We start from the raw sequence: 23,065 nt of genomic DNA on the forward strand, positions 1-23,065 counted from the left end.
ACTTATGAAGTTGGCTAGGAATTTATAAATGAATGTTTGTAACTGATAGTCATTTCAATCGTTTTTTGCTGTCAGCTAACTAGACTTACAAGAAAGTGGAGCTCCGCTACTGGACTGAGTGGTTTATAGATCTCAAGGTCGGTATCATATCCTTACTACATTCTGATCTGTATCACAGTGTCTATGCCTTGAAAGAGAGAGAGAGAAGCAACTTTTATTAGCAAGGTCTCTAGTCTACTCAAACTAAAACATAAGAAAAGAAAACATGAGACTTATCTCACTAATCATGATCTAGGACAAATCCTCGCAGTATCCTGAAGAGTAACATGAAAAGCATGAGTAGAGCCCACAGGCGACGCAATAACACGTTGCCAAAGAGCCCAGATATCCTGGTTATCATATAGCATAGCATCATCATCACCGTCCTGTTCAATCTCAATGACCCAGTCCTCATCCTCAATGCCTCTCGGGCTTGTATTACCTGGTTGAACAGATGCCAGCTTAACTGGCGCGAGGGGGATCTTAACAGGAAATTCGGTATCCTCAGATGCCTGTAATTCCTCTTGGATCTGATCCCATGTAGGTCGCCAAAGTTCGAATGCCTTTGTCCATTCTGGATCGGTACTGGAGTCTGCTAGTGTAGCGCACATGTTCCATATGAAGTAGGAGGAGTCTATCCATTGGCTTACCTTTCCAGATGAACTGGGTAGTTTGCTGCATTCCCGATGGACTTTGAAGTAGAATACTCCTCGAATCTCTTCTGGTGGGTTTGTGAAGGCAGTGGCAGTGGCTTGTGACTTTCCGGACTCGTCATCAGCTTCATAGCCTTCATCACTGTCCGTGTCGTTCTTCCGCCATGGTGGGTTGGCTGGGGAGAATCTGGTTGGGGACATATTGTATGTTGTTTGAGATGTATGTATTTTTGATTAAGTGTTTGGAAGATGATATCTTGAGCGGAAGTTATCTTCAGGGTAGTACCGATGGTATTTGTACTCAAGATCTTCGATTATAGGTTGCTGTGGTTTTTGAATCTTTTACTCTTTGTATCCTTTATCCAAGACTTCTCAAGACAATGTGGCACAATGCCTTTTCGGCATGAACATAACCTCATTGTCCCACTAAAACGGCTCAACGGTCTTTGAAAACAAAGACAATCCTCATCTCTATGCAAAGCCATAGTTTCTCGCTCTGAAAGAGACCAGTAGCCTTCCAAGTTGGTAATCAATAGCAATATATCTGTTCTTGGTCGTATATAATCAACGCGAAAAGACCATCTTATATCAAACCACCTGCCCACCCTCATCCCTCCCAATCCCATCCCTCTCCATTCGCCTCTTCTCAAGCCAAAACCTTCCACCCTCATAAAGACTCAGGTAAAGCCCTAAAGCAATAGCCGTCCACCCGGCCCGAATCAACCCTCCCTTAAACAACCCGCGAGCACCTTCATTGCGTAGAATATCCCTCCCAACAGCAAAAGGCCCTTTATCACGCGCAGCTTTGTTCTTCTCCCTAGTCTCGTTTTGAGATCCCGACAAATGGCCCTCACTAGCCGAAAGCATAACCCTAGTCTTAACAACATCAATAGGCGTAGTAACAGTCGAAGCAATAGTCCCCGAAATAGCCGCCGCAAGACCCGTCAATCCAGCCCTTTCAATCAATTGATCTGACTGTCCCGCCTCTATCGTATCATTACCACGACGCGACCCAGTTCGGCGAGCAGATTCCGCTTTCCGTCGTCGTCGCCGATCGATTAATCGCGAACGAACAAATTCAAATATTGGGAACTGGATGGCTGTTGTTGGTAAATTGCGACTGACTAGTGCGGTATATCCACTCCAGAGACGCCAGGGGTGGTGTCTGAATTTTGAGAGGACTTGACGCATTGCTGATTTATCCCCTGTGTTTTTATTGTGTGATTGAGATTGGTTGATCATCTGTGCATTCTGCTTTAAGACTTCTGCTGGCGTGAGCATGAGACATGATACCATCTCGCCGGTTGAAGATGCGATGCCGTGCATTATAGGTGTTGGGAGTGAATGAGTGAATGGGAGATGGAATTTGTTCAGAGTCCCATCTGCCCCTGATAGATTTCTGTTCTGGTTTGATTTAGATGAATTGTGTAGAATGCTCTTTACCGTTTCGTATGTTGTGAAAAATGCACCGGCTGGAATGAGTTAGCGCTGTGGTCTCTTTTGAGGTAAAATAATACATACAGGCAGGTATTGTTGAGAACACAACACTCCAGACTCCTTGGTAAAGACCTTTGAATAATATTTGGCGTTTTATTGCTCCTGTGCGTGCATCTTTGAATACTTTCTCGTAGTTTGGTGATTGGATGCGGGTTTTGAGTGTGTCGAAGGGGTAGACGATGAAGTCGACGACTACTGCTGCAAATGCGCCTGCCTGGTTTATTATACAACATCAGTAAGCTGCTTTAGATGGCTTTGACGTATGTGGTTTCAAAAATTGGCGTTGGCCGTATACATATAACTGTAAGGCTCACTAGATATATGGATTGATGGGGTGACACTTACCACCCAGATATCGGTATGGCTGTTGTACATGATTAAAGAGTGAAGGGAAAGTCTATAGAGCACGTATAAAGAAATGGTGGCGCATATATAATAAGTGTAAAAGTCACTGGCCAAGATTGTCCATGCTTGTAGGGTTATGATGAGCGATGATATCATCGACATGTTCTATCTCACTACGATAGACTACAGGGGGTCATAGGTACTTTCGTACCTCAATCTTGATATAAGTTATACAATAAGTACGAGACAATATTAAGGGACAAAAAAAGGTGTGAATAAAGAGGTTATAGTCGGGCGACAGGTTGCTTCGAGGCCCTTCGTATAGAAACTGTACATGCTTCATAGCACCATGTACACATTTAGGATCCTATTGTATGTTCATATTTATCATTCTTGTGTTCTTTAAATATTGTTCTAACCCCTTATGCTTAACAGTCAGGGTATCGCTACATCCCAATTCAATCTATATTACACAATCTTTACTCTATAATTCATTTCCATCCGTTAGGACCACCCCAGTGACCCTTAACCATGTAGTTCTGGTAAACCCAGGGGAAGAAGTCCTTCTTCAAGTGGTAGAAGGCACGACGGGGCTTACCCTGGTCAATACCGAACCAATTGCCAAAGGTCTCCTTAGGCTCACCACCGTACTTGAATTCAGCAAGAAGAACCTTGCCGTACTCAGTCAGGAGAGGGCACGAGGTGTATCCGTCATAAGAAGCATCAAGCTCCTTGCCCTCCATGCTCTGCAGGAGGTTGCGGACGAGGACGGGAGCCTCGGAGGTGACAGCGGCAGCGGTCTTGGATGTGGGCAGACTGGAGGCATCACCAACGGACCAGACGTTGGCAAACTTCTTGTGTTGGGTGGTGTTTTCGTGGACATCGACCATACCCATCTCGTTGGCCAGAGGGCTGTTCTTAACGAAGGCGTGGGCGCCCATCTTAGGCGAAACGTGCAATAGGTCGAAGGGCTTGACGACCTCTCCGTTGGGAGTGGCGAAAACAGCAGACTTGCCGTCAACGGCAACTAGATCGTGCTGGAAGAGTCCCTCGACGCCGCGGTCCTTGCGCATCTGCTCGAGGATGGCGTTGTACTTGGGCACACCGAACATCACGGGGAGACCGGTAGCATAGCTGATCTTGATGGGAGATTCAGCGGGCTTGGCGGGGTTGTAGAGACCAGCACGCTTCCAGTGGTCCAATGCGAGCCACATGGCCTTCTGGGGAGCACCGGCACACTTGATGACGCCGGCGGGCTGGGTGAAGATGGCCTTGCCCTCCTGGAGGGTTTCGACTGTGCGGAAGACCTTGTCGCAGGTGTCATAGCTGTAGATGGAGGACACGGTCGAGTTTCGGTCGGCGAGCGCCTCGGGAAGACCTTTGATTTCGCCGTAGTTGATGCTGATTCCGGGCACGACGACAAGTTGCTCGTAACTAAGCTTGTCGCCGTTCTCGAGGGTAATAGCGTTATCAGCAGGGGCGAAGGAGCCCACGGATTGGTTGTAGAACTTGAACTTGGGGTCGACCAAGCTGTTCATGGGCTGACGTAGGTCCTCTTTGTTCTTGAGACCGCCGCCAACAAGAGTCCAACCGGGCTGATAGTGGTGCCATTGGGCAGGATCAATGACGGCGATGTCATCTTGTGCGAATTTACCGGAGTGGAGGAGCTGGTGGCTGATAGAAATACCAGCACTACCACCGCCCACCACTACAATCTTGTGGTTGCGGGCAGCGGAACTGACGGGGGATGCAGTCGCAAGGCCCCTCGACTGAGGAGCAATTGAGCGCTGGGCAGCGCGAGCTGCTAATGAAACACGACTTTGAAACATTTTGAATTGATCAGATGAAGCTATCCAACAAAAAAAGGTTTGAGATCAAGAACAGCTTGATGTCGTGATCACCGGAATTCGGATTAACCCAGTCCGACATCGGGGTCACGGTTGATCGCCGATCCACCGCATTCGGGCTTCATTTTCTACAACATGCCACTTCTCACGTCATAGTCACCGTGTTTCTAATGAGCAATTTAAGCGGTTGGTTTTCTTGTCGCCGACTGGCTGTAGATTGGAGAAATCTCACATGCGGATATTATTCATAATTATACAATCAAGGTCCCTTTGTGTCACGTGGAAGTAAGAAAGAAGCGTTCTAAATCGTCCAAGTTCCTAAGGCATCGGGGACTGAAACCACTGCGGTAGATACTGTAGATACTGGCCCAGATAGCAACTAGCATCAAGACTGGCACAAATCTGAAAGCCTATCAAAATAGAACCCAGACCCTTGGATGCTGGCGGCCAATGCTTTAGTAGCTTGAGTGGTTCTACCAGTGAATATGGCTTTCTAACATATCTGATGCTTGTAAATTGAATATGTTTGTAAACGCAAAAGTATTATGAAATTGGTATATCAAGGTATCAAAGGTAATTATGTAAAGTTAGCATCCTGAAGTGGTATGTCCTCAAGATCGAATCAATGCCAGAGCTGTTCCTGACCGAGCATTTATGTGCTAGTAATTTCAATTTCCAAAGCACAACTTTACTTAGTGGGGGAATCTAACATCACCATTAGTATTACTCTTTGCTTCGTGGCGCTGGGGGATTCGATTACCAGTCTTGGCAGGTTCCTCTGCCTTAGCAGCAGGAACTTCGGCTGGAGCAGCGGGAGCTTCGGGGGTAGCTTTAGGTAGAGCAGCAGGGACCTCAGCCTCGGGATTAGGTGCAGCAGGGGCTTCAGGGGTAGCTTCAGGCTGAGCAGCAGCCTCGGGCTTAGCAGCAGGGGCTTCAGGTTGGGCAGCAGGCGCCTCGGCCTCTGGCTTAGCAGCAGTGGTATCTGCGGGGGCGGCAGGGGTTGTCTCAGCTGGCTTAGCAGTGTCTTGACCGGTAAATCTGTTAGGATTGGTGCAAAAAAAGATCAAAGTGGGAGAAGTTTAGGACAAGAAGTGTCATCATACCAGGGGCAGTTTCCGGGGTGGCAGTGGGGCCGGTGGGCTTTGCAGCGGCCGCCTCACCAGCTACTGGGGCAGCTGCAGCAGGCTCAGATGTTTTGGCGGGCTTCTTGTTCTTCTTGCGACTGAAGAATCGCTTGAATCCCTTCTTCACCTGCTCAAGCGCGTCAGGGGCTGGGGAATGTCAGTATCACGTTTCGGGTGTAGGATGCCAGGTTCAGGGTCGATCCTCTGTATATGGCGACAGAAAAACTTACGAACACCAGGCATTTCGATGGATGTGTTTGAAACGTGATGGAATGGAAGTATCTAGGAAAGAGCAGAGAATGCGGAAAGAAGAGAAGTGAAGTTGCGCAGTCAAGCCCGTTCATCCCCACGTGATACCCCTTGTCAAGTATACTTTCCTCTTTTTGTCAGTTTCTCAGCTGCTTTTCATTTTGTTTTGATCTTTGATGCGTCACAAATGAGATCCAATTGGTCAGCTGCAATATAAATGGGTCTTTTTCCGCATCTTATCTTGGCTCTTGACAGCTACAAAATTGTGGCTGTGCTCTAATTTGCTGACCCTTTCATTTCGTCAGGATTTGGTTGTTTTGTGTTTATAGTTTCGGAGATTGAGAAATATGCAAAGTAAATGCTATATGAATACATATAGTACTCTCATTATTTTATATTGATCAGGACCAGGTATTAAGGGGGTGAAGGAAATAGAACAAGCACGGATGGGCTGCATGATAGGGCACATTGTTGTGAGCTCGCCAAATACATTGCCTCAAGGTACCACAGAATTTTTTCGAGAAGAGGTCTTAAGTATGTAGTTTTAATGCCTTAAGTACTAACAGCAACTGAATAGTTCGGAGAAATGCGGCCCGAGACCAGGCCGTTTCCGGTCCATCCAAAGTAACGACACATCAACGGAGTTCAACGGAGTTGTAGAATAACGTAATTCCGGGGAATTGCCACACGGGGGACTGTAAATCATCTGAAGTGACTTTCATATCAATCGCCGAATGTTCGCCGACCTTGCTCACCGAGTCGGCGACCTTTGATGACACATCTTGATTTGAATGAGAGAGCCCAGGACTTTGATGTCATTCACTATTTCAATATTTAAACTTGCCAAATCATGAATGCCTATTGACATTCATCTAACATGACAGGACACATGAGACCAATTATGCATAGGGTATGCAGTACATCCCATCAGGCTTCGCGGCTATCCGGCTATAGACCACTGCGTCTACTTCACCGAAAGGCCATAGCCGCAGCCTCGATAACAAGAACACCAAGAGATACACTCTTTACCCAGAGGGCCATACATTCAACAGCCAACCCAATTCAAAAATTGAACCAACAGCCCTTGTCACACAATCAACCAAGCCCATACACTCGAGCTGCATCCACAACAGCAACACCACCAAATCCAACAATCCACGAGCTATTCGAAGAAACATCCGGAACATGGCAATACCTGGTATCCGACCCAAAAACCGACAAAGCAGTAATAATCGACCCAGTCCTAAACTACGACCCAGCAACCCAAGTCATAACAACCTCGACAGCAGACGATATCCTATCAAAAATCAAAGACAAGGGCTATAAAATCGACAAAATCCTCGAAACACACGCCCACGCAGATCACCTCAGTGCAGCAGCCTATCTCCAAGCCCGCCTTGCAAAAGAGCAAGGTTTCAAACCTCCCGTTTGTATCGGCAAACGCATCGAGCAGGTCCAGACGCTATTTGCCAAGCGGTACGGCGTCCCAGAAAAAGAATATGTCCGCGTTTTCGATAGACTCTTCGATGACGACGAGGTATTTTCCATTGGGGAGTTGAAGGCGAAGGCTGTTCATCTTCCTGGTCATACGCCTGACCATTTGGGATATATGATTGGGGGTAAGTAGGAGATAAAAGTCCCCGCAAACCCGTTATTGGTTTACAAATACTAACAAATTCCCCAGAAAACCTCTTCTGCGGCGACAGCCTCTTCCACACAGATATAGGAACAGCCCGCTGCGACTTCCCTGGCGGCTCGGCGCGAGATTTGTACGCATCAGGGCGCAAACTGCTCAGTTTACCAGATCACTATAAGATCTGGACGGGACATGATTACCCGCCTGAAGGACGGAATGAGCCTGTACCTTGGATCAGTGTGCGCGATCATAAGAGGTTGAACAAGCATCTTAAGGAGGGGATTTGTGAGGAGGAGTTTGTTGCTTTGAGGAGGGAGAGGGATAGTGGACTTAAGGCCCCCCGATTGTTGCATCAATCTTTGCAGGTTAATATTCGGGCTGGGAGGTTGCCTGGGGTTGAGGAGTCTGGGTTTCGGTTTTTGCGTGTTCCTTTAGTTGGTGGGGAGTGGTAGTTAGGTTTTTTTTTTTTTTTTTTTTTTTTTTGGTATAGATTGGTGAATGATTTACTGTTTAACTTTCTCTGTATAACTGAAAGGGAATGAGAGTAGATTGTTGAGTCTCTTTTCATTATCTCACGAAGGTTGGAGATATTGTCTATTATCTCGGAGCAGCTTGCCCAAAATCAAATAGTCGATATCTTTTCATAGAACATATATCTGAATATTGGAATCAAAAAGTATATTTTTCCTTCTATGACTGAATACAAAACGATGCACACACCAGAGTCACATATCCAGAGAGACTCGGATCGGCTCATCACAGATAGAAGAAAAAAACAGGAAGTCATATTAACATCCCAAATAGAGAACATTTTCCCTCCCTACGCCGTAAAAAGGTCATGCAATCCCAGAAGCATCGTGTCTTCCCTTGCAAATCATCATATTTATTTCGAAACCTCGTTGGGCAAAAGGTTGCCCTTGATGGCGAACATCTTGCCCGTGCTGGACGAGACGAAGCTGTCGACCTGGCGGGCGTACTGGTCCACCTGGCGGGTGTTGAGCATGCTCTCCAGACGGCTGGGCTCGGCTGGGAGCTTGAACAGACGCTGCCACTCGTCCTCGGGGAGGAGGGGCTGGTTGAGGGTGGCGCGGGTAGCGTTCTCCTGGGCGCGCTTCGTCTTCCAGTTGTTGATCTTCTGCTGCTCACGGCCGAGCACACGCTGGTAGTACTGGTAGTTGTTGACCTCGGTGTTGTGGGTCTCGATGCTGTCCAGAAGGAGATCGCAGTTCTTCTCCAGGAAGGGGTCGATGCTGAGCGACATGTTTTCAAGGTTGGGGGCGAGGGCGGAGGTCTTGTTGAAGGGGCTGGACTCGAGGGCGGCCAGGGAAGGAGGAAGCTCAGTGGAGGCCGATGTGGTAGGGCACTGCAGCTGGTGGATGAAAGAGGTGATCAGGTGCGAATTGTGGATCTTGACGGGGAGCTCGTCAAAGATGTCTTGGTGGCGCATGCTAGATTTTTGCAGGCTGCGGGATTGTCAGTATTCCATTGTCCTCTCCGTGGACGTGGTACATACTCCTCGGAGGTGAACTTGTTCTCCTTGAAACCAGCCATGAACTTCGATGACAGACGGAAAGCGCGGAGGCTGAGGCTGCCCTGAGCACTGCGGCTGACGTCGTGAACGAGGGCAACTGTGCGCTCGTTCAACTGGCTCTGGTAGTAGAATTGGTTCTCGATCACGTTCATGTTCACAAAGTTGCCCATGTTGGCGCTGGTGTACCAGCCGACGTTGTTGGCGTCAGTGTTGACCTCGCGCAGCATGCGGATCATCTCGCCGGAGTAGGCAGCGTTAGCTTTAGCCCGGGGAGCGGCGGCGGCGGGGTTGGGAGCGGCGTTGTCAAAGTGCGACTCGGCGGGGACCTCAACGACGGGGAAAGGGAAAGTATTCGTGATTTCGAGGGTACCGTCGACATCCATACCCACAAGGGCGCCGGTCGCAGTGGTAGGGAAGGTCTGAGAGCAGTGCTTGATGATTTTCATGACCACCTGGAGTATCATCAGCATTCTGGAGCAGATTGGAGATTTTCGCCGGAGGACTGTACCAAGGCCTCGACCTGGACGGCCGCGAGGGAAGCGGGAGTTCTGCAAGCAGGTCAGTATCTTCATCGTAAAGTGCCTGTATGATTCACATACTCGGCCATTGTGTAGAGTTGCAACAGATGGGCAGTTGTGTTGAGACGGTTGACTTGATCGGTTTGTGTGAAAGGAGCCATTCATTCCTGTTCGGGCTTAGCGTAGTACTGTGAGAGGGTATTACCATACACTGAACCCCAGCCAGAACGAGGGGCAATACATGTATATTTCAACATTCCTCGTTTTTGCATTGAGTTTATTTTTGTATAAGAATGAAGTAAATAAAATATGTTTTGTATAAGTTGGATAGAGAGATATTCGTCTTTCTTCCATTATGGATGTTACATTAGCCTGTCGACCCAACTGTTATCTCGTCCCACTTCCCCATTGCACATCATCTCCTAAACCTCCCCCAAGATGCCGAACCAACCTACAAGGACTGTGACCTACGGTCGAGTCCATGATCTGCAGCATATCTCTGTAACACAATTGAACAATACCGATGGCTACTGGGTGATGTACACACGGCCCCGAGCCTCCCAATCAAAAGCGCAAACTGATCAGAATCTCTGCGCAGTTATATCCACGGCGGCGCCTGGCGCGATCCAACAGTAACGGCAGACTCATTTAAAGCAACGGAAGAGATTTTGCGCAAAACACCAGGCCTGCCCATCACCGGATTCGCATCAATCTCCTACCGTTTAAGCGCACATCCAAACCACCCTCAAGACCCAACCAGCACCGGACCGAAAGAATACCGGGATGCGAAGCACCCAGATCACATCCGCGATGTAGAGGCTGCGCTAGCCTTCCTTCAGAATACGTTTAGTTTCGGCGCGCGCTATATTCTTGTTGGGCATAGTTGCGGTGCGACACTTGCGTTCCAGGCCGTTATGGGAGCTGTTGCGGGACACCGTGAGCAGGCATTTAAGGGAGCCATAAATAATGCAGATATCAGTCTCGGGCCTATTTCTACTTCGCCTGGTCCGTTGCCGCCCCGTTTGACTGTGCAGCCGACTGCTATTGTTGGTGTTGCTGGTATCTATGATCTGAGGCGGTTGCGCGATATGCACCCTGGGATCGATGCGTACTTGGAGTTCATTGCTGGTGCATTTGGAAACGATGAGTTGCTCTGGGATGCAGTTTCGCCCGCACAGATGGCGGGGTCGCGGGGTGTTGAGGGTGGCTGGAGATCTGGGCGGCTGGCTGTTCTGGCGCAGTCCAAGGATGATGAGCTTGTTGATGGAACCCAGGTTGAGGCTATGGAGGAGGTGCTGGGACGTTGGGAGAAGGTCGAGGCTCAAGTCCCTGTACATGAGTTGTCTACTAAGGACCGCCGAGTCCGAGTGTTGCCGATCAGTGGTGAGCATGATGAGGCGTGGGAGAAGGGGGATCAGCTTGCTCGTGCCGTGATCTATGCATTTGAAGAACTACAGGCGATGGGCTTGGCTCCTCGGGCTGGTGGTCCAAACTAACTATAGTATTCCGGGTGATTGTAAATAGCCAGCACTGAAGTTGCGAATACCCCTGTTCAGCATCTACGCATTTCGTGAATACATGTCAGATCGAACGATGTTTCGTTGTATTGAGTCCTGCTTCACGACAAGGACTAGACAAATAATGTAGATACAAGCGAAGTCGAAGAAAAAAGAAAAACCATTGAAGATTGGCCATGCAAGCCTGACAACGCCGTCGTAAACACATCTCAAAAGAAGACATCAGAAATTCCTCATTGCGCCGTACTCTTGCTCATGGAAGATTGGTAGCAGCTTCAGGAAATAACAGATCAGTTTCCAATATCCATACGACCAGATGCGGCGTCCCCGATGACCCGCTCGGCCTTGGCTGGCTCGACAGCTTCGACTTCTTCGTCGTATTCGAAAGCATCCTCATCGCTGTCACTGTCCTCAATAAACTTGTGATTGATGCCGGCCTCGGAAAGACGCCACTTCAGATCTTCGCGGTTGCCGTCCTGGTAACGCGCAAGCGCGGCTGCGGCGTGCACCCTGAAGCCATAAATGCGGGGCTCGTAACGGCGGGCGCTCTTCTCAGGGTTGAGGGCGGGGTAAACCTGGAACAGGATGGAGTGGAAGGAGGTACCGAAGTAAGCGCCGTCGATGGATGCGTGGCGGGAGGATTTGGGGTTGTAGATATCTTCACACTTGGGGCAGTACAATTTGACGGTGCTCTGGTTGGGGATGTCGGACTGGCCCACAGGCAGCAAAGCATGACCCTCGCACATCACACGAGGGCACTTGCCGAAGTCGCTCTTCTTATACTTCTCAAGCTGGTGGATTTTAGCAAATAATCACTCAATCTGGCTGCAATTGAACATACCATTTTAGCAAGACCGCGGGTGGTAACAATGTACCGAGCATGGACCAAGCCGTAAAGGTGGCGGGCGGACTTTTCAATTTGCTCGCGGAGGTCATCGTCGGCATCGAGGTCAAAAACATCGGTCACAAGGTCAAGAGCATATTGGTAGTAGGAAACCTCAGTGTTCAGACCAGTGAGGTTGAAACGATCGGTCAGATAGTCCTCGTCGATTTCACAGAAATACTCGTTGCCGCGAGAGGAAACAAACTGAGCAGAAACAATTGCCATTAGCATCTTCATCGTCCATATGTCGCGATTCTCATAGATGTCGGGGTAGTAATCGACATCGCCATCGTAAGCACTTTCGCTCATGATGCCACGCCAGGCCATTTCCACGACTCCATGACCGTCCAGGCCATTGGAAGCCAGAGCATCAGGGCCGGCATTGCGGGCACAATAGGCGTCGTGGTCCTCAACTTTACTGATTATTCAGCTAATCCCGGCCAGGACAGAGGCAGCGCATAGCAGCATGAAGACTCCGATGTAAGATCTCGACGCAGCACATTGCTGGCCCCTGCCCGAGGCCACCACCGCAAAGCGCTGCTGACGGAGAGCAAATCCCTCAAAGGCGGTGGCAAGGAAGTAGTAAAGGGTTGAGGGTGGGAGGAGTTGGATGCGATGGAGGCGTCGGAGTCAATGCATCCATGGCTATTTCAGGCGAAGGTGAGGCACATTTGAAAGCGAGGTGAGAGCAGGAGAACGACGCAGAGACGAAGACACGAAGACGGTCAAAATGGCGAAGGTTTCGTCTGATGGGGAGCGCAACGAGACCGGCGAGTCATAAAATCACACGCTCGCTGCCTTCCCGTTTGGGACGCCATTTACCACAACAGGGCGACGATGTGCTCATGCGCTCGTTGCGCTGACCCGGCAATGCGGTCTGCCCCCAGCCGCGGTTCCATAACAAAAAGAAGTTTCACTTACCCAGTCACGCCAGTAGCTGGTGTAGTCACTATCCGTCTCACTGTTGAAGTCCTCCATTATGTCGTTATGTTGTTGAAGTCGGAGTAGCTCGAATTATTTCGCACTCTGCGCGGGTTCGGGGGGAGCACAGGTGGGGTCACGGAGCCCAAGGTGCTGGGGAAGCCCAGACCTGCACAGCTGGTATATCAGGAGACTATTTCCTCGTGGATGGTCTCCAGGATCGCAATTTGCTATATCGAAAAAATGGCGGGGTTGTGAGATTGAACTTGAAGAGAGTAAATGTATCCCGCTCGTTATCAAGAGATAGCCTCGCCTAGTGGGCGGTCTGGAATTTTGCCAATATAATGCCGGGTGCATCGACCGCCTTTTACAATTACACAACTGGGGATGAGCTTCATTTGCTACACTTATGACAGAATTTCAATCTTCAAAGAGTTCCATTGACAACGAGATAAAATACTATGCCCCTACTTCTCAATCACAGCACCGAGGGAGTTAGCGTTCAAAATGAGGGGTTCGCGTGTGCGATAAGCTGAGCAAAGTACGCCTGAGTAGAGTCATCAGCACGCGTTCAGATCGTTGAACAATTTGAGGTTTCACTTACCTGGAACCACGTTCCAGCCTCAGGAGCAGGCTGCAGAGCATCGCTATAACCGCAGTGAGCATCGTAGCGAGCAGAGCTACTATCCGAAGTGCCATCACTCTCGCCGCCAGGCTTCACCCAGACAAACGCATCCTCAAGTGCATCACCAGTATTAGTAGTTGGACGAACACCAAATCCAGTGCCTTTAACATTGCACCAATCCCCCCAGGCATTTTGCTGGGTAGGCTGGACACCATTTCGGCCTGTGAAGAAATGTTAATGTTTACGCTTGAAATGTGTTCTTACATACATACCAGTGTCAGTGATAAAGTGAGCATCCCAGCCTGCATTCTTAAGCAGTGGAGCAAGAGCATTCACATATCTCTTCTCGTCACAGTTGGAATCACCCGAGGTATATGACGGGCACGTAGACAGAGACCAGCCATTATAATTAGCAACGTTTGTAGCGAGTCCTCGGAGAGATGCAGGCTTCGAGGCTGTCTTATATACTTGGGCATAGAGTGTCGCTGCTGGGCTCAGATTGGCTTCCCAGCCAAGCCATCCCGCGTGTCCTATGTGGTGGTTAGTAAGATCAACAATATACATTTCGATGCCTGATTATATCCCAAAGGAGGATCTCCATGATGAGACTTACCAGCATCAAGATACATAGCAACATTATCCAGATTCAGCTGCGTAACCGCATAATTGGTACATTCCAAATAAGCATCATGCGCATTAGCACACTTCGAAACAGCCATATTGGTAACCAAATTGGCCAAGCTATCAGGCTCTAAAAAGCAAATTGTCAAAAATCAACATCAAAAACACAAAGGCAATAAGTATTAGATCACTTACCGACAACTAGGATAGCCCTCACGTCGGAATACTGAAGCAAAACAGCCCGGATAGAATCAATATAGGCCTTATACTTCGCAACACCACCATTAGCAATGGAGTACTCCCCATTACTAGCCAAAGCGGCACAGTCCCGATCAGGAAGATCGTAGACAACGAATGTGCCCGCGATGGGGGGACTAGCGCCGGCGTCGTTTTTGGCTTTTATATCTGCCAGGTAGGTGCTCATGGTTGGGACTTTGTCTGCCGTATCCCTGGCAGATGAGAAGAGAAGGGAATGTTAGAATATTCTTTTTCAGGATTGGTGTTGAATCAATTTGATTTTGGTTTTGAGAGGGCAGTACATACAGCCAGAAGAAAGATGGCACTTGGGCTGCTTTGCTTGCAGCTGCAGCAGCAGCTCCTGTCATGGATGGTAGGGCTGATGCTGAGACCTCTGATGCATAGTATTTGTTTGGGTAAAGTTGGTAGCCTGAGAATGGGTTTCCTGTTATAGTAGCTCGTGGAACATTCTGGATAACGGCTGCCGCAGCAGTTGTAGCCAGGAGTGGCACGATTGAAGGGAGGTATCGCATAATGGTGATAGTTCAGTTGTGAAGTGTGGCTCAGATGTTGATCTTGTTGATCTTGTTGTATTAGATCTTATTGAAGAGTATAAAGGCGTCATATCTCATCCTTTATATATTCATTCCAAGCATCAACCATCTACACCATCTCGGAACAAGAAGCCGAAATCCGAAATTCATGCTACATCAAGTCAGGCTTTTTGACTATGAAACCAGAAGTGTCTCTGCTAAAAGAGTCATTTCTGCATGTTGCGAGATGTCAAAATTTGGCTAAATAGACATCTGCCCTGTGAGAGGCGTATGGGAGTCAAAGCTGCATGCAGCAGGTATGACTTACCTAGAAGGTCAAGGGATAGAAATCTGGGGTAGCGTGAAGACCCTAGTATCTTATGCGGAATCGATACTCCGTCCCCAAATGGGATGGATTTTTCGTCGATCCTCTCCAAACCGGGCGCGGGAGGTATAAGAGGGGAATCCAGACGACATTCCTAATATTTGGTCTCTTTGGTTGTATGCGATGTGTATGTACAAGGGGTAGGAAGCCGGAGGAGAAAGCTGAAAGCTATTCATATATAGCTACTTGATAACGCGAACTGGTAGGAGCGTTTCGAGAGATATCTATGACGAATTTGATCTACCTGTCGAGGCCTAGAGGATAATAAAAATCGATTCCAATTAGTGATTGGGCATGAAACAATAGCCCTGCCAGCGGTGTTGCAGGGCTTACCGTCTGTTTACAGAATGACATGCTGCGAAAACGTCATTGCTCGGTTCTTGACAGCCACATTCTTCAGACCTCAGACCCCGCACATTATACAATTTAATGCAGGGTCCAGCGGTGGACGGGTTAAGGGATATAGGGGTTTCAAGTATATAGATTGGTCAATGGTATGCCAAGGACGGCTTACCCGTTCCAGTAGTCTCTTAGCCTGAATTCATCAAATCAATACGAGTGTAGGGGTAGCTCATATCAAGTAACATACTTGTGTCTGCTCACCCAATGCACGCACTAGTGTTGAAATGACTGAGTTAACCGTAAAGATCAAGGACTCGGGCCGTTCCTCGAACGCGGAAGTGACATATGCACTCTCGCCTACAGTTCTACTCTTTGACCCTTATAAGGGAACCTGTGAAACATTTGTATATGTCAAGTCAAAATATTCATTCGATCGAGCAAATGTTGACGTAAAGGAACAGTAAAGAGTGGAGTGGTATCAGTATCATCATGTGGATCCGGTTTCAGCCTAGGATATATCCAACGCAATTAAGAGAAAAACGAGATAAAAAGAAAATTAAAATGAAAGTATAAAGCCAAAACGATATCTAACCGTCGGTCATGAACGCTGGGCACGATCACATTCAGCCAGGAACTTGTAGATACCCTCAACGCCTTCGTAAGCAGACGTACTCTCTGGCAGACCAGCGCTGGAGAGTTCTGGGAAGAAAGGCTGATCGCCAAGCTCACTGACATTGATACTGGAATAGCTTTGAGACGAGGTTCTCCAGGGATTGGCACCATAGAGCTGACTATCCTCGAAGCTGATAGCATTTCCAGAGTCACGGCTAACACCCGGCGAAGAGGGTGTCATCATTCCATGCCAGTCCAAATCCTGGGGATACTGGGTCTTCATCTTGGGAGCCTTTTCGAAATAATAGTCGGTGTCAGGGGACGGTGCAACGCTGGGTGCGAAGGGAAACAATAAAGCCATATCGGCACCAGTGCGAAGATCAAAGTCTTCATCCTGGACGATGCGACCCCGCTGAACTCCGGCTTCATCACACAGTCGCTCCACTGTGTCTGCGTCGCAGCCTGGGAAACGTACCCGTATGGTTGATCGTTCGTGAAGGGTGATCGGGAGATCACCGAGCGACGACAAACGCTTAAGATCATTCATGATAGCCGCGAAATCCTTCAGGGCACGAGCAAAGTCGGCAGAGAGGAGATCCATGAGTCCCTCGGAGTTTAGGGTGTCACATGGGGCCGACGAAGTCTGAGCGAGACCGCCCAAAGCACCGAATGCAGTGACGGTAGGAGAAACCTGGAAGTCAAGGTACGAGCCAGGGGTGTTGCGCGGGATGGAGTTCATCTTGCGCTCTGCCTGGTCCTGGAGAACGGTGACAGCCTTGTACCGCTTCTCACCGGTGCTGGGATCAATCCCATCGAATCGAACCTTCTGACCAGACAGGAAGAAGGCACGGACACCCTGGGACACATTCTGAATAACCTGTGCCGGGGCTGCAGGACCATGAGAAAAGTATCTGGCTCCGCCAAAGCGACCTGCTCCAACAGCGTACCCTCCTGCAGTGCGGCCGAGAGTACCACCGGTCAGATTGGGACGGAGGGTGGAAGCAAAGGGTGCGCGGCTGCTCAGTCGACCAATGCTGGATGCAATGCGAGAAGTGGCATGTGCGGTACCTTCGGCACCGAATGTAGATCTAATCGCAGAGGTGAAAGCACCCGCGGCACGAGTCGAGAAGTGGCGACTGCGGGCTTGACGGATGGCAGCGGCACGACTGATTGGCTGGCGGTTGATGCGGGCATAGGCTGGTTGATATCGCAATGGTTTGTATTGTGGTTCTGGTAACTTAGACCGAATGGCCTTGGAAGCCTTTTCATAGGCAAACCTAGGATGGTATTAGTTGATGACTGTCATTGTTCCTCGATAAGGAGGCGACAGGAAGTGATATGCGTACCTAGCTGCTCTCCATATCTTGGGGAGCAGCAGGTGCCCATTTGGAGGCGCCATGCTGAGAGTTGAGAGATGTATATCCTAGTAAGGATGGTGAGACGGATGAAGGAGGAGAGATGCCTGATGACGCTGGGGTATACACCCTTATCTCTCCGCCTCAGGCGTGACCCACAGTGGCGGTGCAACGCCACTCGCGTGACAAGTCACTGATTTTGCATCCCAATTTAGCTTAGTACTCCATTGTTTGTCTCGTTCGCTACGGTCATGGCGGGGTACTATCTGGTATAACAAAATGGTTCTTTTGGTATCTAAAGCCTATGTACTTCATAAAACATCATCATAACAGATTTACTCGTCATCGCCGAAGAAGACCTTGACGGGCAACCAGGCATCACCGCAGACCTTGAAGCGGTCCTTTAGGTTATCCAGCTGGTTAACCTCCTCAGCAGTCAACTCCCAGCCGTTGATGTCAAGGTTACCCTCAATACGGGCCTTGTTAACAGACTTGGGGATGACACTCCAGCCCTTGGTGATACCCCAGACGAGGAGCACCTGCTGGGGAGTCTTGCCCTTGTTCTCGGCGATCTTCAGAAGAGTGGGGTCCTTGTAGAGAGGAGAGTCGGTGGAGCCCAGACAGGAGTAGCCGGTAGAGTGGATGCCCTTGGAGGTGTTGTAGGCAACGAGCTTGGGGGAGGGGTTGTTGGGGTGCAGCTCGATCTGGTTGACGGCGGGGACGATCTTGCAGCTGGGGTCGCTGAGGAGCTTCTCCATGTTCTTGATGCCGAAGTTAGAAACACCAATGTTGCGCACCTTGCCAGTGGCAGGGAGCTTCTGCATGTCTTGCCAGGTCTTGATGAAGTCCCAGTCAGGGTAGTGCTTGGACAGGTCGTTGGGGTCGGTCGAGCTGGGCCAGTGAATGAGGTAGAGGTCGACGTAGTCGGTCCCAAGGTCCTTGAGAGAGGACTCAATACCCTCATTCACGCGCTTGTGCCAGGGGTTGTCCAATTTGGTGGTGAGCCAGATCTGCTCGCGGGGCACGCCGGAATCCTTGATACCGGCACCGACCTCGGCCTCGTTGCCATAAGCCAGGGCAGTGTCAATGTGGCGGTATCCAGCGAGGAGGGCATCGCGGACAGCGATGCGGACCTCATTGGGCTTGGATTGCCATGTTCCAAGACCGATGGCAGGGATCTTGTCACCGGTGTTGAGGGTGTAGGTCTTTCTATTGAGCGAGAGCGGTTAATATATGATACTCTCTGCGCATTGACTTCAGTTAGGACTCACTCGGTGTGCTGGTTAGACATTTTGGATGTATGAATTTGGATTGATGGGGGATCCAAGGTATAGGGGGGGGGTAGGGGTCTTTTATAATGTGAGGCATCATAAAGTGGGCAGGTCCAAGAGCAATGATCTCAGAGGGGTAGTGGGGAAGGCTTACAATACACACTACTACGCTGTTACTCCAACCAAAGAATAAAGGTGTTATTATCAGTAATTACCCGACTGATATCCATAACTCACGGAGTACTATAGTCCTTGTAGCCCACTATTTGCATCTCCGTCATCACTTTGCATTCCGGCTAAATAGCCAGGCCCACTGCTGACTGTACAACATTTACCCCAATTGGCTCCGCCTTGGACTCGCGCGCCGTGAAACTTCCCTTTCCAGAACTTTCTCGTTCGCCTTCACCCGGCAAGAGACACAACTTCGTCATTCGCTCGGTCCATTCACCCACCTTTCTGCCGGTCCCGGATAATTAACACGTTCCGTGCACCTGCATTATACCCGAGTCTTGGATCCCGTAGCCTTTCCACTTTATCCCGATCGGCGTCATGTCTTCGGGATTCGTTTCAGCCGGAACCAACGAGCAACCGATCGAGCGGGACGATGAATGGCTCAAAGCGCAACAAGAGCTGGAGGAGGAGCGGAGGCGAAAGGCCGAGATAGGCAAACAGGATGACGGCAAAAGCCTCTTTGAGGTCCTGGAGCGGAACAAAAGTGAGACTAACTTGGCGATGAGGCTTGTCTGCACCCTGCAATCGCAGAGAATGCGACCAACGGACCCAGGAACTCAGACTGACGTGTTAGGGTAATTTCCCGCGGTTATAATATAGTGGCCAAACAAGAAGCTTTTGAGGAGAAAGCCCGACTCAAGAACCAGTTCCGTTCGTTGGATGAAGACGAGGTCGAATTTCTGGATTCCGTCCTTGAATCCACAAGAGCCCAGGAGGCTGCGGTAAAGCGCGATACAGCTGATCAGCTAGAGGCCTTCCGTCGACAGCGCGAAGAGGCCGAGAAGGCTCTACTTGGACCAACGTCGTCGGATGTTACACCTGTGGAGGAAGAAGAATGGGCTGCACCTGCGCGCAAGAGGCGTCGCGACAAGCAGAAGGATCTTTTGATTCCCGGGAAGAAGCGCAAGGCTTCACTGACCGAGAACAAACCTCAAGAAAAGGAGTCAAAGAAGCCCGAAGCTGACAGCGCATCAAAGCCCAAGCAGGCAACGCAGCAGAATCCCAAGCCTAGTGAAACCACCCCATCTACGACCCCCAAGGCCGTTGCGAAACCCAAGCAGAATCAACCACAAAAGCCGCCAGCGAAACCAGTCCCGGTCTCACTCGGCCTGGCAGGTTATAGCTCTGATTCAGAGTGATGCATTCTAGTTGACCAAGCCATATTGGTCCCCTTCATACATAATTTCCAAGCAGGTATCCTACTGGGCCAACCTGAACTGTATACTCCAACATCAGATTTAGCGAATGATCTACTCTACTAGTCCCTTTCATCGGAATCTTGTTCTCAAATTATATCAACGTATTATTATGCACAAGAAGGCACACGTATATCTTGTTGGTCCTCTTCATCAAAGCTATCCTACTAGCTCTTCCATAGACAGATTTGTACCGACCTATATAAATCACGACTGTGACTTCCACTCAGCAAACTTGCGATAAACATCTTTCCGGAAAACCTGCTTCAACTCAAGAACCAAGCCCACATCAACAGGCAAAGCAGACTGAATAGCCCCAACACCACAAAGCCCATTCTTCCGGTCAACAAACCAAGTCAACGTCAACCCCCCACCCCAACTCAAAGTCCCCTGCCCCTGCCACCCATCAACATCCTCAAGAGTCAAAATCCCACTAATCCCATACCCAACCTTAACCTCAGGCTCAACCCCAATCCGAAAGAATGGCCCAATAGGCCCATCCAATTTCTCCAAATGATCTTTACCAGCCTGCTCTCCAAGCTGCTGCACAAACATCCCATCAATAGTAGTCTGTTTCAATAAAACCCCATCCCCATCCAACAATGATCCCAAAATCCTCACGAAATCAGGCCCCATCATGAATAATCCATGTCCCCCGAAATCCCCCTTCGACCGCTTATTAATATCGCCTCCACCCCCAAGAACCGCCCGCCCAAGACCCTCAACATCATCAGGATTAAGATCAACAAGTCGTTCCCGCAGATCGTCACGGGTAACAGGGTAAAACTGCGCATCCGTAATCCCCAACGGCGTAAACATCCGCTCTTGCATCCGTTCACACAAAGTCTGGCCAGTAACACGCTCGATAATGCGCCCAGCCCAGTCATGACCAGCTCCATACATCCACCCCTCGCCAGGTTGGAAACTGAGCGGGTAGGAGAATGTCTCTTCGACATTTCTCTTCTCGTCTTCGCCCGGGAGTGCATATCTCTCGCGCCATGCTCCGATCTTCGGGTCGAGGAAATGGTATGTCACGCCTGAACTGTGGCTCAGTAGCATGCGGAGTGTAATAGGTCGATTCGCTGGTTCCAGGATTGGGGACTTGGATTCATCCTCTGTGAATCCGGTCAGAACTTGTTTGGAGCCTAGTTCTGGGCAGAGGGGCGAGACATCGGCATCTAGACTCAATAGGCCGTCTTCGACGCATTGCATTGCGGCGATGGTTGTCATGAACTTTGTTGCGCTGGCTAGGTAGATCATGTCGTCTAGTTGTTGCGGTTTCTTTTCACCGGAAAGTAGGGTGCGTTCGCCCATGGTTTTGTTGTAGCTGAAGGATCCGTTTTTGCTTCTGGCGCATATAACGGCGCCATTGATCTTTTTGGAAGCGATTGCTGCTTGGAAGGCTTCTTCGATAGTTGTCATTTTAGGCTTAAAGCTGGGATCGATGTAAAGGTTCTTCGAGTCCACGGGTGGGAGGTTGTCTCGTTTATGTTCTGCAGACTAGGATATTTGCTGTATAGATTATCACTGTTGACTGAAGGATGAAACAATGCAAGTGAGAATACGTACATGCAGGCGGCACCCGTACCCCGGTTACTAACCTCTTTTGGGACGCCGACAAGCTTCCATTGTGGGCCAATCGGAAGAGACCATATGGTGTTGCACACGAGCACATAAATTACCATTGGCTTCACATTGGGATAAGGCAGCCATATTGTCATGCACTTGTGGAGATGGATGCCTGGGGACCGGGGCTAAAGATAGGGGCCCCGTTCTGGATTCCAGCTCCTATGAAATGCCATCCAAGAGCTATCTCGTTCAATCAAGTAATAAAATCTATTCATGATGATGGTGAAGAAGAACAAGGAGATCATCCTGTATGTCGATGCGAGGCAATACCTAATCATTCGAGAAACACAATCAATTATTCTAGTCTCCATGGCTCCTCTTAAAGATGCAGGAGTATACACAGGTCACTATACATGGCATATATCGTCTGCCGTGGTGGGTGTTAGGGTCTTTGACATAGATGCTGGACATAGTCACTGAAGCTAAAGGGCCTCGGGTCGAGCACTTGTAAGGAAGGTAGTTTAGGGGACGCATTAGCTTCAAGGTTAGTAACTAAGACCCGGGATAACCTTGCAGTCCGAATGAATAGCTTCTCTAATTACATTCGGTGATTTCAAACCCGCTTCCCGGGTCTGGTTAGACATTGGACTAGTGATCGGGAGAATTACCCCCGACCCCACAATGTCGGCTCGGACGTGGTGTATACAACGTGGAACTATGGGGTTTACGTCAGAGGTCGTCAGTGGTTGTGGGGTACTCGCAAAGCTTAAGTCTCATAAACGTATACGTTGCTCTACTTTGCAAGTAGAGTCGACTCGGAGAGTGTGCCTTAATGGCTTTTCCAAATGATCTTCGACTCCAACTTATAGTGGATATACTCCACAGCCACTCTCAAGCCTAGTGAATTAACGATTACTCAACTCTCCGACTACAGATACACTTCTATTCCATTTGCATTCTCACACGCGTAGTATAATTGGTTATTCAGATTCATTAATTTGAAGAGAGAGCCAACAAACTTGCTGATTAGGTAGTCAAGTAGCATCCAGTTTACTAGGATGAGATCCAGATGCATTTTATTGAACTTATTCAGCTCCTTGACTCAGCTCAGACTTAGTGAATGGATCAGGTCGCTCAGGGGCGTGCTCATTTCTACTGAACAAAAGGCGACAAGGACAGAGTACTACAACGTAAAGACAGATGAGATCAAATACATAGACAACATCATTTCTTCGGGCAACTATATTCCTTCATGGCAGAAGGAACACGCGCTAGCAACTCATAGTTCAAAAATACACGGATACCAGTACATCAATCAGAGTATACAA

At 49.2% G+C, this 23,065-nt stretch overlaps 13 protein-coding genes across 13 annotated transcripts; 3 read left to right on the plus strand and 10 right to left on the minus strand.

The window, feature by feature from the left end:
• Positions 1-284: 284 nt before the first annotated feature.
• N7508_006846 (uncharacterized protein) lies at positions 285-893 on the minus strand (the record flags this gene model as incomplete). The annotated part of the gene is made up of 1 exon (XM_058464912.1): positions 285-893. The coding sequence occupies one exon, from the start codon at positions 891-893 to the stop codon at positions 285-287; it is 609 nt and encodes a 202-aa protein (XP_058318765.1).
• Positions 894-1,280: 387 nt separating this feature from the next.
• N7508_006847 (putative mitochondrial carrier protein) lies at positions 1,281-2,564 on the minus strand (the record flags this gene model as incomplete). Its single annotated transcript, XM_058464913.1, has 3 exons — positions 1,281-2,164; positions 2,214-2,403; positions 2,535-2,564. The coding sequence occupies 3 exons, from the start codon at positions 2,562-2,564 to the stop codon at positions 1,281-1,283; spliced, it is 1,104 nt and encodes a 367-aa protein (XP_058318766.1).
• Positions 2,565-3,025: 461 nt separating this feature from the next.
• On the minus strand, positions 3,026-4,363 carry N7508_006848 (uncharacterized protein; the record flags this gene model as incomplete). Its single annotated transcript, XM_058464914.1, has 1 exon — positions 3,026-4,363. The coding sequence occupies one exon, from the start codon at positions 4,361-4,363 to the stop codon at positions 3,026-3,028; it is 1,338 nt and encodes a 445-aa protein (XP_058318767.1).
• A 710-nt stretch (positions 4,364-5,073) lies between these two features.
• On the minus strand, positions 5,074-5,748 carry N7508_006849 (uncharacterized protein; the record flags this gene model as incomplete). Its single annotated transcript, XM_058464915.1, has 3 exons — positions 5,074-5,405; positions 5,485-5,652; positions 5,736-5,748. 3 exons carry the CDS (start codon positions 5,746-5,748, stop codon positions 5,074-5,076), a joined length of 513 nt encoding a protein of 170 aa, XP_058318768.1.
• Positions 5,749-6,655: 907 nt separating this feature from the next.
• On the plus strand, positions 6,656-7,842 carry N7508_006850 (MBL fold metallo-hydrolase; the record flags this gene model as incomplete). The annotated part of the gene is made up of 3 exons (XM_058464916.1): positions 6,656-6,664; positions 6,788-7,373; positions 7,439-7,842. 3 exons carry the CDS (start codon positions 6,656-6,658, stop codon positions 7,840-7,842), a joined length of 999 nt encoding a protein of 332 aa, XP_058318769.1.
• A 431-nt stretch (positions 7,843-8,273) lies between these two features.
• Positions 8,274-9,528, minus strand: N7508_006851 (putative eukaryotic translation initiation factor 3 subunit EifCh; the record flags this gene model as incomplete). Its single annotated transcript, XM_058464917.1, has 4 exons — positions 8,274-8,853; positions 8,904-9,373; positions 9,430-9,469; positions 9,521-9,528. The coding sequence occupies 4 exons, from the start codon at positions 9,526-9,528 to the stop codon at positions 8,274-8,276; spliced, it is 1,098 nt and encodes a 365-aa protein (XP_058318770.1).
• A 349-nt stretch (positions 9,529-9,877) lies between these two features.
• On the plus strand, positions 9,878-10,935 carry N7508_006852 (arylformamidase; the record flags this gene model as incomplete). The annotated part of the gene is made up of 2 exons (XM_058464918.1): positions 9,878-9,978; positions 10,038-10,935. 2 exons carry the CDS (start codon positions 9,878-9,880, stop codon positions 10,933-10,935), a joined length of 999 nt encoding a protein of 332 aa, XP_058318771.1.
• A 311-nt stretch (positions 10,936-11,246) lies between these two features.
• On the minus strand, positions 11,247-12,817 carry N7508_006853 (casein kinase II subunit beta; the record flags this gene model as incomplete). Its single annotated transcript, XM_058464919.1, has 3 exons — positions 11,247-11,747; positions 11,798-12,043; positions 12,761-12,817. The coding sequence occupies 3 exons, from the start codon at positions 12,815-12,817 to the stop codon at positions 11,247-11,249; spliced, it is 804 nt and encodes a 267-aa protein (XP_058318772.1).
• Positions 12,818-13,262: 445 nt separating this feature from the next.
• Positions 13,263-14,776, minus strand: cbhC (putative cellobiohydrolase; the record flags this gene model as incomplete). The annotated part of the gene is made up of 6 exons (XM_058464920.1): positions 13,263-13,307; positions 13,365-13,606; positions 13,658-13,915; positions 13,999-14,136; positions 14,202-14,455; positions 14,550-14,776. The coding sequence occupies 6 exons, from the start codon at positions 14,774-14,776 to the stop codon at positions 13,263-13,265; spliced, it is 1,164 nt and encodes a 387-aa protein (XP_058318773.1).
• Positions 14,777-16,101: 1,325 nt separating this feature from the next.
• On the minus strand, positions 16,102-17,514 carry N7508_006855 (uncharacterized protein; the record flags this gene model as incomplete). The annotated part of the gene is made up of 2 exons (XM_058464921.1): positions 16,102-17,392; positions 17,462-17,514. The coding sequence occupies 2 exons, from the start codon at positions 17,512-17,514 to the stop codon at positions 16,102-16,104; spliced, it is 1,344 nt and encodes a 447-aa protein (XP_058318774.1).
• Positions 17,515-17,805: 291 nt separating this feature from the next.
• Positions 17,806-18,761, minus strand: gcy1 (putative glycerol dehydrogenase Gcy1; the record flags this gene model as incomplete). Its single annotated transcript, XM_058464922.1, has 2 exons — positions 17,806-18,679; positions 18,742-18,761. 2 exons carry the CDS (start codon positions 18,759-18,761, stop codon positions 17,806-17,808), a joined length of 894 nt encoding a protein of 297 aa, XP_058318775.1.
• A 500-nt stretch (positions 18,762-19,261) lies between these two features.
• Positions 19,262-20,111, plus strand: N7508_006857 (PSME3-interacting protein; the record flags this gene model as incomplete). Its single annotated transcript, XM_058464923.1, has 2 exons — positions 19,262-19,456; positions 19,573-20,111. Exons 1-2 carry the CDS (start codon positions 19,291-19,293, stop codon positions 20,109-20,111), a joined length of 705 nt encoding a protein of 234 aa, XP_058318776.1. The 5' UTR covers positions 19,262-19,290.
• Positions 20,112-20,375: 264 nt separating this feature from the next.
• On the minus strand, positions 20,376-21,590 carry N7508_006858 (serine hydrolase domain-containing protein; the record flags this gene model as incomplete). The annotated part of the gene is made up of 1 exon (XM_058464924.1): positions 20,376-21,590. One exon carries the CDS (start codon positions 21,588-21,590, stop codon positions 20,376-20,378), a length of 1,215 nt encoding a protein of 404 aa, XP_058318777.1.
• Positions 21,591-23,065: the final 1,475 nt, after the last annotated feature.

Source organism: Penicillium antarcticum (genome assembly GCF_028974205.1).
Source record: "Penicillium antarcticum strain IBT 31339 chromosome Unknown utg000006l_segment0_segment0, whole genome shotgun sequence".
Classification (NCBI taxonomy): domain Eukaryota; kingdom Fungi; phylum Ascomycota; class Eurotiomycetes; order Eurotiales; family Aspergillaceae; genus Penicillium; species Penicillium antarcticum.